Genomic DNA, 15,941 nt, shown 5'->3' with positions numbered 1-15,941 from the left:
CCAAACTAACAGGACTTTAGTCACATTTAACAACAAAGTCTCCTCTTACCTCAAACATACGGCTAATAAATAACCTGGATCAATCAGCTCACTGAAATTACTCCTCTGGCCAGTCTGAAACACAAACAGATGAGTCAATCGGTTTACTCCTCTCACAGCAAACCACAAGTTTGCCCTTAATAATATTACTAATATTATTTAACATAGACTGAATGAAAGGTCGCTCTCTCCTCCCAGTGAACTTGGCTCAAAAAGGGGAGCAGCACAGAGGATTGAAGATTATGACATGAATTGAACCACGGAAAAAGGAACTTATCATGGACTGAAAAGGAAATAAGAAAACAGCAAAGATTCAAAAAGACCTCTGATTTGTCTACTGAGCTGTCTGTGAGATTTGGAGACATTGAGGGGCAATGGTGGACTTAGTTTGCATCATTGTGGCTGCAGAAGACACTGCATTGGTTCAACCAAAGTGGGCTGAAAATAGAGCATGACAATAAGATCAAATAAACAAAACAATGCACTATATACAGACCTTATTCACAGTGTGATTAATGTATTCATCCTGGCAGCCCTAGTGTATTATATTATATTATATATTGATATAGAGTACATCTCTAAACCCTCCTGTATCTGTGTGACTTCATAGTGTCACTTCCTGTTTCCAACACTTAGATCAATACCAGTTGTGGTTTAAAAAAAAAAAAAACAGTTTGATAGAAGTTATGATGTCAATCATTATTTTTTATAAGAAAACCAGGATATTAAATGGGATTACCACCAGCCTGTTGTGTGTTACCATGACAACAGTGAAATCACCATTGTAATTTTAACCATTAATATTTAAACACAGAAAGACAATGAAATATTAAAGAGCACCAATAAAAACACACCACGTTACATGTTTCTTCTTCTCATTGACTCATGAGGAACACAAACACTTGAGTGACACCTTTAAGTCTCAGCGTGTCTCACCTGAGCCCACCTGTATTCACAGCAGCAGTCATTACAAATTATCCTTCATCATCTGTATTGTTTACCTGACGATGTTTATGGACACCATGTTTATCCTCAGTCTGCCTGACGATGTTGGTGGACAGCGTGTGGTTGCCGGCTGTGTTTAACTCAGTATGCGGTCTCTTTGATGATGTTGGTGGACAGCGTGTGATTGCCGGCTGTGTTTAACTCAGTATGCAGTCTCTTTGATGATGTTGGTGGACAGCGTGTGGTTGCTGGAGATACTGATGGAGTGGCGGGTCAGAGGGTGGGCGTGGCTTCTGGGTGACGGGCGACAGGGGACGCAGACAAATCGCAGCGTGGAGAAGAAGATCTGTCGGTAGTTTGCTGACACCAGGTTGTAAAGGATGGGGTTGATGGCTGAGCTGACGTAGAACAGGACGTTGGTCACCATGTAGAAGTAGTGATAAAAGTCGTACAGGTTGCTGAGGAGACAGAGAGAAATGAGAGAGAGTTACCTTTGACTAATGACTTATTCATTTAAGTCAGAGCTAGTGATAGACTAAAGATATAAGGCTGATGGGGCCACTTTGATACAGAGATTTTCAAAAGTATAGTGCAGTGAAAAAGTATTTGGGAGGTTAGAAATTGTTATGGGTTCTTTTTGTGACCTCTCAGTGTGCTCTCTGAGTAATCTTGGTAGTTTGGCCACTACTAGGAAGATTCCCTGCTGTTGAAAGTTTTCTCCATTTGTGGATAATGGCTCTCACTGTAGTTCATTGGAGTCCCAAAGCCTAGAAATGACTTTGTAGCCCATTCACGACTGATTGATGTCAACTATTTTGTTTCTCAACTGTTTTTGTATTCCTCTTGCCAAAGACAAGTTGTCGGGGATCATAAGATCATCGTAAGACCAGGAGGACCAAGATGACTGACTTCTGTCCACATACTCGGATAACGAGAACACATAAATCAAAGGGGCTGCCTAGCATGTAGCTAGTAAACCTGTACCTGGAAGGAAAGCCAGAACTAAGCCTAGCTGCCTAACAGTCATCCACAACCACAAGCTGCCTGGCAGGTTGCCAGTATCAGCAGTCTGGAAGACACTAACATACCCCTACTGTGTCTTTAGCTGCTTTGAAGTCAGCTAGGCTCCATATAATGAGTTACTAAGCATCCTAGAAGCTTCTCTTAATTTGCCAAGGATCTTCAACCGCATTGACTTTGTTAGCTTGTTTTTTTTAAAGGGGACATACAATGCAAAAATTACTTTTTCACCCCCACCTCTCTTTCACCACCTTTCAGGAAATGTGTGCTAAAACAAGCTGTTCTCAGATTTCCCCTCATGATGTCATGTAGGGAATTAGCCCCTCCCCCAGGTTCGGGTGGCCCTCCCCACTTGGAAGAAAGTTCTGCCCTCCTCTCCTGATCTTTCATTCAGCCGCCAGCTGAGGGAGGAGGATCAGGAGAGCCACATCCATTAAGCCACAGCCATTTCCTGAAAGGGGCGGAGTCAGACAGCTCAGTAACATTTAAAGCCATGGACACATAAACAGCTTGTCCTGAGCAGGGCTGAAACAGAGGGGGTTTTAGACATGTAAAAATCCAATACTGGAGTGTTTTTTCGGCAACAAACGTCACAGGCATGTTTTGAGGACCTCTGAGATCAATATAAACTTATCTTAAGAGGGTAAAATATGTGACCTTTAATCTAGGTAGAAGGTGTATCATATAAAAAACTTGTACCTAAAAGCTAAAAAGCAATAAGCACCAAGCACCTTTGATACGATGGTGACTGGTGATTGAATGAGAGGTTAAGCTCATAACTTGACCTGAGGGAGGGCGGGATGCACCTTTCATCAAACTGCTGCTTTCCAGGCAGAGGTGAGGGCACAAAACACCATCAAGCGCCAGCCAAAGATTAATAAGAGACAAGGAAGCCATGAAAGTAATTATTATTGTTCATTCACTGTTACTGATGATTTTTTTACTCGTTTATTGTCATATATTGCTTGTATTCCAGTGTTTAGAGTGTTTAAGTTTTATATAGACTTCACGTTTAACAATCATAATCTCAGTACCAATAAAAATAATCTCAATTATGATTTATGCCATAAGGGAGTAGCCCTAGTTTAAATGAAAAAATATATTTCATCCTAAACATCAGGAGGAAGCTGCACAGACTGAGAGTGTTGATCTAAAGAGTCTGAAGATCAAAGTGTACAGAGATGTGTCTAAATCTATCAATGCTGGAGGAGGAGAGAGGAGGAGTGAGGAGGGCATTAGGATGCTCAGCGATGCCTCCTCGGATGGATAGTACCTCACAACAAAGCAAGATCCCAACACAAACAGAAACACATTCAGATGCACACAAACAGATGTTAAGGTGTTAAAGAAACCCTCACAAATACTGAAGACAAACATATTGACAATTAGATATACACCTAAACACACACACAAACACACAGGGTAAATATTGTAGTTTGATCCTCTGATCCTGTTACATGAAGCTCCGTGTCGTTCTCTCAGTAAACCCTGCTGCATCGAACACACAAACACACACAAACACACACATATAAAGGATAATGTGTGTCCAGAAAAAGGGACAGGATATTTTCAAAAGACATAACATCACCTGAAAATTAAAAACAACTTTTAAAAAATTGAAGGAAGTTTCTATTCCATATGATTTAGGTATTTCTGTTTATTTGGATCGGGGTTGTTTGTTTATTGGCATTTTCTTCCTTATGTTTTTAATCCTGTTGTTTGGTTTAAGTGACAGAAAAACAGATTATAAACTTAGCCTCTTAAACTGTGAGGGGGTGTTTGAACGGTGGCCATGTTGGCTCCACTGCTGAGGTTTCACAGCAAGAGTAAAAGCTCTGCAGATCTGACCTGGTTGCATCATTTACACATATAATACACTCTATCACCTGTTAATCCCTAATTTCTGGTGTTTCTACCAAAACTGTTGCCACAGGTGTATAAAATCGAGCACCTAGCATGCAGTCTCAAACATTTGTGATCCTAAATGTGTTATTCTGAGCTCACTGCTTTGCTTTGCAAAAGGATGGTTAGTGAAATTTCATCCCTGCTGGATATTCCACAGTCAGCTGTAAGTGATGAAGTGGAAGTGTTCAGGAACAACAGCAACTTAGCGGAAGACCATGTAAAATCAAAGAGCAGAGCCAGCAACTGCTAAGGTGCAGCAGGAGCTTCATGGAATGAGTTTCCATGCCCAAGCAGATGCATCACCAAGTCCAATGCTGAGCGCTGGATGGAGTGGTGTAGAGCGGTGGTCCCCGCGATTTTTGCACCATGGACCAGTTTCATAAATCGCAATATTTTCATGGACTGGCCATCATGTGTGGTGGATAAAAACCTTGTGATAAAATAATGCAAAAGGCAAAAAAACAAGGTTCAGAAATATACAACTCACCATAATGGTGAATCAGCGAGCCAATGACAATCACCTGCCAGATTTCTTCCAAGCCTTCCAAGCTTTTTGTGTTTTTTACTCATTTTAGCTATCATTTGGGTCTTATTTCAGGCTGATTCTTCACAATTGGAAGTCCTTGCATACTCCTAGCTGAACCCATTACACTGATAAAGAAAATTCAGCCCAAACTACAATGAAAAAGCTAAGCAACTTTTTGCATACATTCTTTTTGTAGATTAGCCAGATTAATCTTTGAAAAAACTACTTCTCTGTTTTAGTTCAAGAACAAAAACATCAAGTGAAATTCACTTACATTTTAAAGTAGATTCAACAAGACAAATCTTTAACTTATTTCTTTCATTTTCCTTATAATACATTTAATTTCAATTGAACTCGGCTTGTAAAAATGACTTTTGCTTTCAATGTAGTTTAACACAATAGTTCATATCATATAATTTATGATTCCCTCCCACTGGCGGTATTCATTAGAAAAACCTTTAACAGTACTTGCAAAGGAAGTATCTATAAATGTTTCCACTACTTCTTGTTTTTATCTCATTACTGAAATCATCACAGAATGGTTAAGTTTTTGACTTCAATAATAAGACAGGCAGTCAAACTCTTTTTCAGGAAGTACTCTTTTCACTCACAGTGCAAAAGTGTTGACCATCAAAATCAACAATAATCCATCACAAAGACGAAGAAAGGAATCCCAGCAGTGATCTCTGTCCAACATTCAACATCTAAACTCAACTGATCACATTTAAACATATCTAAATGCATAGAAACACTCATGGGAAAATTCTGCCTACATATCCCCACATTTGAATCCCACCAATCTGATCTACCATCACTGCCATGTCTTCAGTTAGCAGTTTTTATATTCCTGATTGTTAGAAAAGCCATTTATCACAAATTTGAAACACCCAAAATGCATCAGGGGGCATTTATTCATGGATAATGTAGTTTATCTGTAGTTTTGAAACACAGAATGAACCTGAGTAAAGGTAAGAAAGACAGGCTTAGTTATGTGGATAAACTTTGGAAGATTGGCTTATATTACCTAAATTATTCTTGTTCAGGAAAAAAATCATAATGCCGTTTTATTAACAAAATAAATTGACTACAAAATTAGCTGTATTTATGTCAAGCTAGAAACATGGATTTTTATTGTTGATATCACAGATTAAATTAAGTTAAATTTACTTTTGCCCAGATTCATTTTTCTCAGTGTAGGTGAGGGACATGATGCAGCACCTTAGGCTTGAAAAACTCAGATATACCATAAATGACTTCTCTGTTAAATTAGAGAAAACATGGAAACGATTTATAGAGTACATTAAATTTAAGCTGAATGTAACACTGTTAAATCAATCATATCAATGTGTAACTAGAAAGTTACCGCTGCCATTGTATCACATCACTCAATGTACAGTCTAGGTCTTATTGTTTGGATTTCTGGTTAAAGTAACGGCTGCCTACATAAATTTTTTCAGTTTGCCAAGTTCATGTTTAGTGTTTGTGTGAATGTTTTATGTTCTTTGTGAAGAAAAAAATATAAAAACCTGTCAAAAAAGTTAAAAAAGCACAGACACCTCATAAAAGCTCTACAGAATGACTGGGCACAAATTCTCAGAAAAACACTCCAAAGTCTTGAGCTAAACTTTCCAAGAAGAGTGGAGGCTGTAAATGCTGCAAAAAACTGCAACACTCTCCAAAAATGTCAGGACAGGAGCCTGTTTACCACTGTGTTACATCACCGTTTCTTCTAACAACACTCTGTAAGCGTCTGAGGACTGACAACACTAATCACTAAGTATTGAAAATGTAATTTTTTCCCATTCTTGCTTGATGTACATCTTAAATTGCCCAAGAGTGCAGAGATTCTGCTTGGTAATTTTCCATACTCTCTATGTGACTTTGAGCGCATAAACAACCACATACAGAGAGGAGTTATGCTCAAACAAAGAATGTATTGATGTTCCGTCTTTCCAATTCAATTAAAATGTGCTCCTGTTGAGCGTTTCAGGAAGCTTATTTAAAGTTCTAATGTCATTCAGTTCAAACACTTTTTAGTATTGTTTTGTTGTCTTTGCCAAGAAGCCTCTCCTGTGTGCCCTCGCCTGCTGTGACACTGACTACATAGAAAAACAAAGTATTTATCTGAGGCAAACAAAACACTGATGGGGAGGCAAGCAGCCCAGAAAAAAGTTTGTTCAGTCTGTATATGTGTGGTATCCATGGTTACTCACTCGGACCAATCAGTGACATAGCAGAACATGAGGCGGCGGGCGTGATATGGAAGCCAGCAGACCACGAAGGCGATGACCACAGCGCCTAGAGAGAGTGTCACAAAAGACAGTCTGCATGAAAAAACACAATGTGATGCAGAAATCTGTCAACAAGATCAGACTAGCATCAAAAACAACAACAAAGACTGAGCGTTGAAGACTCACGCAGCACGAGGACTCCGTGGCGAAGCGACTGGGCCCGGTTCGGCTCCACTGTGACGTTCAGGACGGTGGGATTTCCTGCGATGATGCAGACGCGGATTTCTTTCTCCGCCTCTTTGAACATCCACAGAAGCTGATTGGCTATCACTCCATTCAGAACAGAGATGGCCACCATGGGGATCACGAAGGACAGGAAGGCGTTTACCTATTCAAGGAGACAAAGACATACACAACACTTTTTTTGGTATTTTTTTTATTAACTAATAAGTGCATACAAACAAACGAGTGCAAACAAACAGATAAATGGGTACGAGCAAGTTGTGGTGTTGATTTACAAAATTATATACATATAATAAACATTAAAAAGCATGGAGCCCCAGAAATAACACGGTCAAAAAAAAAAAAAAAAATGTAAATTTCAGCCACAATATAGCTGTAATGTGTGCACGCAATACTAATTCATTCAGAATGTGCTGGAGGGCTTATATATCCTGTCTGGTCTGGGAACACCTTTGGATCCCTCAGAAGGAGCTGGAAAGACAGACGCATGGGTTTACATGCCTAGCCTGCTGCTACCGCAACCCAGTCTTAGATAAACAGAAGAGAGTGGATGGATAGATGTAGATAAATGAACAAATAAACTGTAAAAAAGAAAGATCTTTTCATTTACAAAAGTTTTGCAAAGATATGAAACTCCCAATAACCCACCTATGGCAGCCAGGTGGTAGGTGGGCCACCGCCGCGAGCAGACAAACCCAAGAGAAACACTACGACCCCTTCAATGCTATGGTAGAGTCGATTATCGTTCTTTTGTCAAAGACTTAACTGTATGTGTAAATTAGTTTTTCACAACAACCCCAACCCCCACCATATGTGTGAATTAGTTTGTCACAACTCTCCTCAAACATGCAAAATGCACACCACAAATATTTCTTATGGACAGTCATGGATGAAAATGTTAATGGCGTTAATGAACAGACTGACTGACTCCTGACCCCTCTCCCTAAAAAGCAAACTCACACTGCTGACTGATTAGAAGTGAAAGCAGAAAAGAAGAAAGTCTGAGGCAGCAGAGTTAATGAGTCTGACTCAGAAAATTAAAGTTTACACAATAACGCTCATTAAAACATGAGTGTGTGTTCGACAGCTTAATTCAGGTGGAAAATCCAGGTGAAGAGGTCATCAAACTTTGTGTTCACCTGCAGAGGGGGCTGAGGAGGCAGAGACGCTGACAGACAGAGGGAGAAAAGTTTACAGAGAAACTTTAACAAACATCTGATTGACATCAGACTCACAAACAAGCACACAGTCACACAGAGCTGTAGGGAGTCTCTTTGTTCAGTCATTTCTCTTATCGAGGTCTGAAGAACTTTTCTAATTTACCTGCTTGTCACCAGAGATTAACGACCACCTGCTGTGTACGGTGTGAGTGTTGGTACTTGTGTGTGTGTGTGTGTGTCTGTGCTGGGGCTGCAGGCGGCTGTGGCTACGAGTGGGCTCAGTGTACCAAAACCAGGGTCTTTTCTCACCTACACAAAAGTTAAAGGAAAAAATGTTTGTTAAGCAAATTGAATGTAGAGTATTTGACACGAGATTGGCCATGAGCCCACACCTTGACATCATCCTTTTCTGCTCCTGCATGCTGAGCGTCTACTCTTTGAAGAGAAGCTTCAGAACCAGAGTCTTTCTCAGTGTCAGATTACACGCCAGAGTGCCAGGCTTTGCAGAGACGGTAAAAAAATATGCAGCATAATACTTGCTCCAATACATCGCCTATAGAAAGTATTCACCCCCTTGGATATCTTACACTTTTACTGATTTTATAAATCAATCATGGTCAGTATAATTGGATTTTCTTTGTCAAAAAAGATAATAAAACTCTTTAAAATCAAAGTTTAAACAGATTTGTACAAAATAATGTCAAATGTCAAAATCTGTCAGGTAAAATAAGTGCATAAATATTCAACCCCTTTAAAGTGACCTTATTCAACAGAGTCTGAGCCAATTGGTGCTAATAGTCTGACAATTAGTGTCTCAAGTGATTGTAGTATAAGGACTACTGTGTCTGGAAGGCCCAGTCACTGGTTAATCAGAATTCCTGGCTACCATTACACCATTATGACAAAAGAACATTCCAAGCAACTCAGAGAAAATGTTATTGAAAAGTATAAGCCAGGAGATGGATACAAAAACAATTCCAAGGCACTGACAATCCTCAGAGTTCAGTTAATTCCGTCATCATCAAATGGAAGGAATATGGCACATGTAAATTTTGGTGGCTCAGGCCGTCCTCACTATTTGTGTGACCGTGAAGGAGACTAGAGAGAGAGGCCACCAAGACATCTATGACTACTCTGAAGAGGTTACAAGCTTCAGCAGCCGAGATGGGAGAGCCCCTGCAGACAAAACTGTTGCCCAGGTTCTTCACCAGCCAAAGCTTTAGGTGAGAGTGGCAAAGACTAGAGACTAGAGTTCACCAAAAGACATGTGGGAGACCCCATGCTCAAGTGAAAGAAACTTCTTTGGTCTGATGAGACCAAAATAGTGCTTTTTGGTCACCAGACGAGATGCAAAACACTCCACATCACCACAAACCCACCATCCCCACTGCGAAGCACAGTGGTGGCAGCATCATGCTATGGGTATGCTTCTAGGTAAACAGCCCCTGTGGGGAAATTAGACATTTTTGGGGAAGGGAATATCTTTAGTCATTTTCTTAAATCTTGAGGGAAATTTGAGGAATTTTATTGGTACATTTTCTGCAATTTTTGTGAAATATTTGGAGAAATTTGCTTGGAAATTTTCTTTATATTTTGAGGAATTTTCCTGAAATTTTTTTATGATATTTTTGTTTTTTAGTGGGAACAAAACATGTTTAAGAATTTTCTCTGAAATATTTGGCAATGTCTTGTACATTTTGGGAGGATTTTTATGTTTTGGAAATCTCTAGTCATTTGAAGGGGGAATTTTCCAAGACCTCCAGAACTTTTAGAAATTCAGTACATAATTGGACTATGTAAGTTCTTCAGGTTCATCATTAGAAAATGCCACCAGATTGTTTTACATTTTAAAAACATATTCTTTGTGAAAATGACTTCTTACAAGTGAAGAAATAATTATTCAGTGTAAAACTTATCAGATCCCATTTATCCAAAATAATACCTTTTAGGAGGTTGAAGACATGACACAGGCATAGTTACACTTCCCTTTTGTCCATCAGATTCTGTTTTCTATATTTTGAAATAAATAATATGGTTCAATTCTGACATATTAATAAATCCTCCAGAATCAATCAGATTTTGGCCCCATAATAAGCCATTCCGGAGAAAAATGCCACAACAAAATGATTAATTAAAAAAATAAAATAAAATATTTTTCTCCACGTTTTGGCTTAAACCTTAAACCTTAAAAAAAAAAAACAGCCCTGATTAAAACTACTAAATATTCAGTCACCTTGAAGATTTTAGGCCTTTCAGTGTCAGGTTAGCAACAAAACCTTCTGATGCATGATAAGTTTTTGTGTAACACCTAAGCCATTTGCAGACAAAAATTTCCCATTTTCTCTCATTATAATGGCATTTCCGCCCCAAAAAACACACTTAAAAATATGAATAAATACACATAAATATAATGTAAATATTTTAATCTTTGGCCGTTTTGATCAGGACTAAAGTTGATTGAAAGAATTAGGCAAAAAAAAAAAAAAAACACATCAAAAATAATCTAAAATAATCTTTAATAAATGTTTTTCATAGTGGACACAAAAAGTGGACATTTTTGCAAAACCCACATTAAAGTAAAGGCCCATTTAAAAATCAAACTGGAATTACAAATTCTATTAAAAGAACCCTTCCTATTGTATCCTGTTGTATGAAATAAATATGGCACATATGGAGGAAAGGTTATGATAAATACCGTCACCCTTGTGATTATATTCCACTGAATCCCAGCTGTGTTGATATTCACAGCAACGTCTTCACCTTGACTGTTTTATCTCTTATATAACCCTGTCCATAAAAAATTATGATACATTTTATATTTATTTCTTTTATATTTATTTCTCCACAGTTTCCATGACAACCAAATAACAGACTGTTTAACCACTGTGTAAGGTGTTTGACTGTCCTTTGATCAAATTATTTATTATAAACGCCATCATTGTGAGTGTGCGTGTTCGGCTCCATGGACCTTTAATCTGACCGATGATCTGTCTCACTCCAACACAGCCCCCAAATATTTACACCATGGTGACACTGTTTAAACACACATACACAGTCTGTCTGCTGCTCGGGGTCTCAGCTAGTCATGTTCAGTTTTACAGGAAGCTACTCTGATAATTATTTTAACTGTAAAAATCATCAAGCAGAAGCAGAATCAGATCAAAACTTTAACAATTTGTTTAAAAATAGAGTTCAGAGACTCTTGAGCGTTGACTGTCTTTTAATTCACATTAAATCTGACTGTATTCACTGTGCTATGTTTTTAAAGTAGATTTTCTCTTATTCCAGTCAGTAGAGATGGCCAGATTGATTAGAAACTGATCATTCTCATCCGACCTTTATCTATAATACATGATCAGTGCATCAGACTTTAATGCTTCTGGCCTTCGATCCAATCAGAAAGCTCTGATGTCTGAGCTGAGAGAATCACTGAGTGTGTAATTATAGAATCAAACTGCCAGCTAATAAGCACAACAACACTGTGAACGAAGTGAGAAAGGCACAGCCTTCAAGTTGTCTGCAGCTTCTGCACTGCATGCATTAAGGCTGCATAATTCAATCAAAATCTAGATTTAATCACAAGAAAGCTGATTCAGTTTTCAAATCACAGAAGGAGCAGTAATTCTGTACCTAAAATGTGAGTCAAAATACTGTTTTAATATATTTTTATGCCAATCTGTACGTGCTACACCAAATTTTCTGGTGTGCCATGTTTGATAAATGAGGGCCATCAATGTTTCAGCTTTCCTCACTGTAGGATGCTTGTTGCAATGCTCCTTGGGAGGTTTTTATCTGCTCTGTCAAAGTAAAGACATGCTGTTGACTGAATAGGGATGACGTTTCTGCTCCTTTTATCAGGTTATACTACCATCTATATGAGGTCTCAGGACACTACAAAGCTAAGTAGACTGACCAGCCACTGAACTAGCTGATATATCAAAATACTTTTTATGATTCATACTAACAAAATGCATCCTTAGTATTCTGTTTGTGTTCTGTCTGAAGTCACATTTTCAGATTTTCCTGACCAGCCGTTCTCCTCCTGCAGTGTAAGTCCAAACAGACGATGGAGGGATGTTTAACAAAGAGCTCTGATTTAACAGATAAGGTAGAGTTAACAGAGAGTCAGCTCTGTTAGTTTAAGTCTAACATGTTTGTTTAAACAGCACACAGACTAAAGTGGAGTATTAGTAAAATGATATTTATGTTAGACTGAGGATTCTTCAGGTTTACTGTCACAAACAGGTCTCTGCTCATCAATCAGACACTTTAAAACTAAACTGTCTTCAGTATCTGACTCCTCCATCAGACAATAAAGAGTTAATGTGACATGATTTATTTTAGCTATATGGCAGAGAAAAAAACAGACCCATAATATTAATATTAATTATAACAATGACTTAAGAGGAGTTTAAATAATCTAGTTACACTCAGCTCATAGATTTTATTTGACTTTTGCAGTGAAGTTTGGATTAAAAGTTTCCTTAATATCACAAATATCTAAACAGCCAATCCCATTTCAGTAACCAATGCATTATGGCATGTAGACATAGTCAAGATCATGGGCCAAAGCTCAAGCTGGGTGGTCCGAATTGGGAATAAAGTGGATTTATGTATCCTGGAAAGTGAGAGAAAAAAACAAATACATCAGATTTCCTTTAAACAGATGACGTTGTCATATTAAAAGGTCTAAATTATGTTAGAATCATATCAAGAAGTGCTGTTAGTTTATGAAAAACATCAGGGAAAAGGCTATAAACATGCCACGGTCTCATCAAACAGCAGCACCTGCGTTGATGTTAAAGGCTAAATTTCACTCATGAAAAACATCTCTGAGTTTGTAAACTTTAGCTTAAAAATCATGAAAAATGAGGCAGTAAAATCTGCTCCGGGATGGTGTGGGCGTGGCCGTTGAAGGAGCTGAAGCCACGCCCACTCACAAGAAATACAAAAAAAGCTTCTGATCAGAGCTCAGCTGCCTGGCTTTGTGCCAGAGCGGAGAGACAGAAGTTACGGATTACATTTACTGTTTTCTGGCACAAATCTCTCCGTTATGATGGTTTTAATGATCCTAGTCAACTATGGCAGATAGGGAAATTCATCTCAAAAATTTGACCTCACATTGGTCAGACAAAACCTTTCAATGAAGGCAGTGACATCAGCTAACAACAGACTGTACTGAGATGAGCCGCTTAGAGATTTTATATTATTGTAGCCTCAGGGGGGTGGGGTAATTCTCCATCAAGACTCATGATGTCATGGGCTCCTATATTTTCTCTGCTCAAATAAAACCAAGCCAGGTAAAAGGTGAATGACTTCCTAAGGGTCAAAATGAAAAAATCAGTCACACATAGATCTCATGTGTTTACAGCAACCTTACTCCAACAAATCTAGCGTGTTATGACACAAAGTTTGGACTTCACTTTACAGGGACTTTAAAGTCTATGTATAGCAATGGTTCCCAGTTGGATTGGGCGGAATGTAATTTTTTAGGACAATCAAACCATCCTCTAATTCAGGTGCTAAAAAAAATGCACTGTCCAAGCACTTGTTAGCATGCAAACACAAGCATAGCAAGCATTTATTTACCCGCTTTTAAGAAAGGCTTATATATTTTCCATGTAGCACAACAACTCCAAGCTCTGTCCTGCCATGAGTTCACTTTAGGAAGCTTATAAGAAGTTACAGAACCCTTGAGCGCCTAAAATGACCAACAAGCACAATAAACTTTATCTTTTTCACATAAGCAGGAGGAAAAATACATTTGGATGTTTTTGAAAAAGCTCAATTAAGCCTGGCATTACTACTGTTGCAGGATGCAGCACATGTGGTTACTGATAATCTTCAGAATTTTTATCCCTGATCTCTGATCGAAGAAGAATTCAAGTGTTTTTAAACTCCTGCTGTTGTGGATCACATTACAGTCAGCGGATTGTGTTTAACAGTCCAACTAGAAAAGCCCATACTGTGGCGCCATGCAGCGCAGTACCAGGCAATGAGTTTCTATGCGCCTGTATGTATGTGCACAATTGTTGTTTGCCCCAACATCATTATCAGCAGTTCTGTCATCACTTTTAAACATCCTCACATACAGGCCGTGGTGCTGCTGGTGGGAATGGTGTACTCTCAAGGAGTTTATTATAAAAATGCGCTCATTACGCAGTGCCATCTTCATAACAGTAATTAAAGCAATACTGGGGCTATTTTTAAAAACCCCTGGATACGGTATTACTGCCACTGGAAGGTGCCTTTCTGTTGCTGCATCTCATTCATGTTTTTGCTGCTTACTTGTGATGGACCATGGTTGTTACCATTCACTCTCCTAAGCTCTCTCCTGTAATCCACTGCCACATCCCCTCTAAAGTTGGGGTCCCACTAGACCAGACTAGGTGCGCTCAACAGTAACCCAATGTTTTAACTCTGTGTATGAATTTAAAAAAAAGCCGAAAAGCTGTTAAAAGTGACCTTCACAATTCCTGCTGCACACAACCCCAGATTGCAGCGTTAACCAGGACAGCTTTTCACCCTTAATATGAGAAATTAATCATAAAACCAGAATGGTGGTTTACAGTTTAGTAAATAACCTTTTGAGAGCCATTTTTAGTGGAAGCAGTCTCTGATGCAGAATGAGAAGTAAGCAGTGGAGCTGAGCGGCATGTCATTACTTGCCATCTTTTGTTACGGTTCTAGCTGAGAGGCCCCTGAGTGTGTAATTTACAACTGTGCAATTCACCTGATAATAACGAGTTACAGTACTGTATGATAAACTGGTAAGATGTTAACACTCCTGTGAAAAGCATACCGGAGTATGAGCATGATGTGCTCCAGTCATACCAGTTAAATTTTCACTGAAACATCCTTGTAAAGTCTTAGACATGATCACTAGAAGAGACTGAGAACCCTGTTCTAGTACCTGGTTTGATGGCCAGTGGTATTTTTGTGTTAGATTCGGCAGTCAACCGCCCTGACCTGAAGCCCATAGAAAATCTCTGAGGTATTGTCAAGAAGAAGATGAGAGGCGGCAGAGCTGACAATAAAGACGAGCTGAAGGCTCTATCAAGGCAACCTGGGCTTTATAATACCCCATGAGTGCCACGGACTGATTACCTTCATGCTGTGCTGTATTGAGGCAGTAATTTCTGCAAAAGAGCCTGGCCAAGTATGTGTGCACTAAAGAACATACTGTTCAGAAGGCTGGAATTTCTGTATTATAAATCCTTTTTTGTTATCAGCCGTTTTAATATTTCTAGACACTGGATTTTTGATTTTCATGGGCTGTCAGACTGAATAGTCAAGATTAAAACCAAACAGGCCTGAAATATTTCTTTTTAATTGAATCTAAAGTACATTTAAGTTCAACTTTTTGAATTAAATCACAGATTTAAAAGAAAAAGCATTCTATTGTATTCAGTGGCTGAGAGAAGCGCTGTGTGTGAGGTGTACTGTAAGAAATGATGGAAGATAATGGCAGCCAATCAGCGTGAAGCATGGCAGCATTGTGAATGAAATTAAATCAAAATGCAGCTTCTTTAACTGGAAGCTTGTGTCATTCAGGGACAACCGAAAACAAACAAACAGAAAACATAAAGGTACAGAAACCTTCCAACTTGTCCTACGGTGATATTAAACATGGCACATTTTTGCAGGTGTGCTGAGCTTATTCAGAACAGTGTAACTAATAAAATTCAAAATGGTGGTTTTCTTTGTCAGGGAATACTGGTTAAAACAAGGGTGAACTGCACTGATTTTTAAGTGGGCAACCTGATAGCTCAGATGTTAGAGACCTGGAATAGTGTTTCACAACAGTGCAGAGTTTATCAAATTATAGTGAGTCGGATAAAATCACAGAGTGCTCTGGGGTCATCCAACATT

The 15,941-nt window shown here is 38.7% G+C and overlaps 1 protein-coding gene across 1 annotated transcript in view; it reads right to left on the bottom strand.

The window, feature by feature from the left end:
- Nucleotides 1-571: 571 nt before the first annotated feature.
- The window catches only part of ntsr1 (neurotensin receptor 1 (high affinity)), a 29,945-nt gene continuing 14,575 nt past the window's right edge, over nucleotides 572-15,941 (bottom strand). The window contains exons 2-4 of the mRNA XM_041778148.1: nucleotides 6,853-7,054; nucleotides 6,649-6,733; nucleotides 572-1,442 (exon numbers count right to left, since the gene is read on the bottom strand). Of these exons, the coding sequence (XP_041634082.1) occupies nucleotides 1,187-1,442; nucleotides 6,649-6,733; nucleotides 6,853-7,054 (543 nt within the window). The 3' untranslated portion in view covers nucleotides 572-1,186. The remainder of the gene's footprint in view (nucleotides 1,443-6,648; nucleotides 6,734-6,852; nucleotides 7,055-15,941) is intronic.

Source organism: Cheilinus undulatus, linkage group 21 (genome assembly GCF_018320785.1).
Source record: "Cheilinus undulatus linkage group 21, ASM1832078v1, whole genome shotgun sequence".
NCBI classification, from domain to species: Eukaryota; Metazoa; Chordata; class Actinopteri; order Labriformes; family Labridae; genus Cheilinus; species Cheilinus undulatus.
The sequence above is the reverse complement of the archived record's forward strand: the minus strand, read 5'-3'. Positions and strand labels throughout refer to the sequence as shown.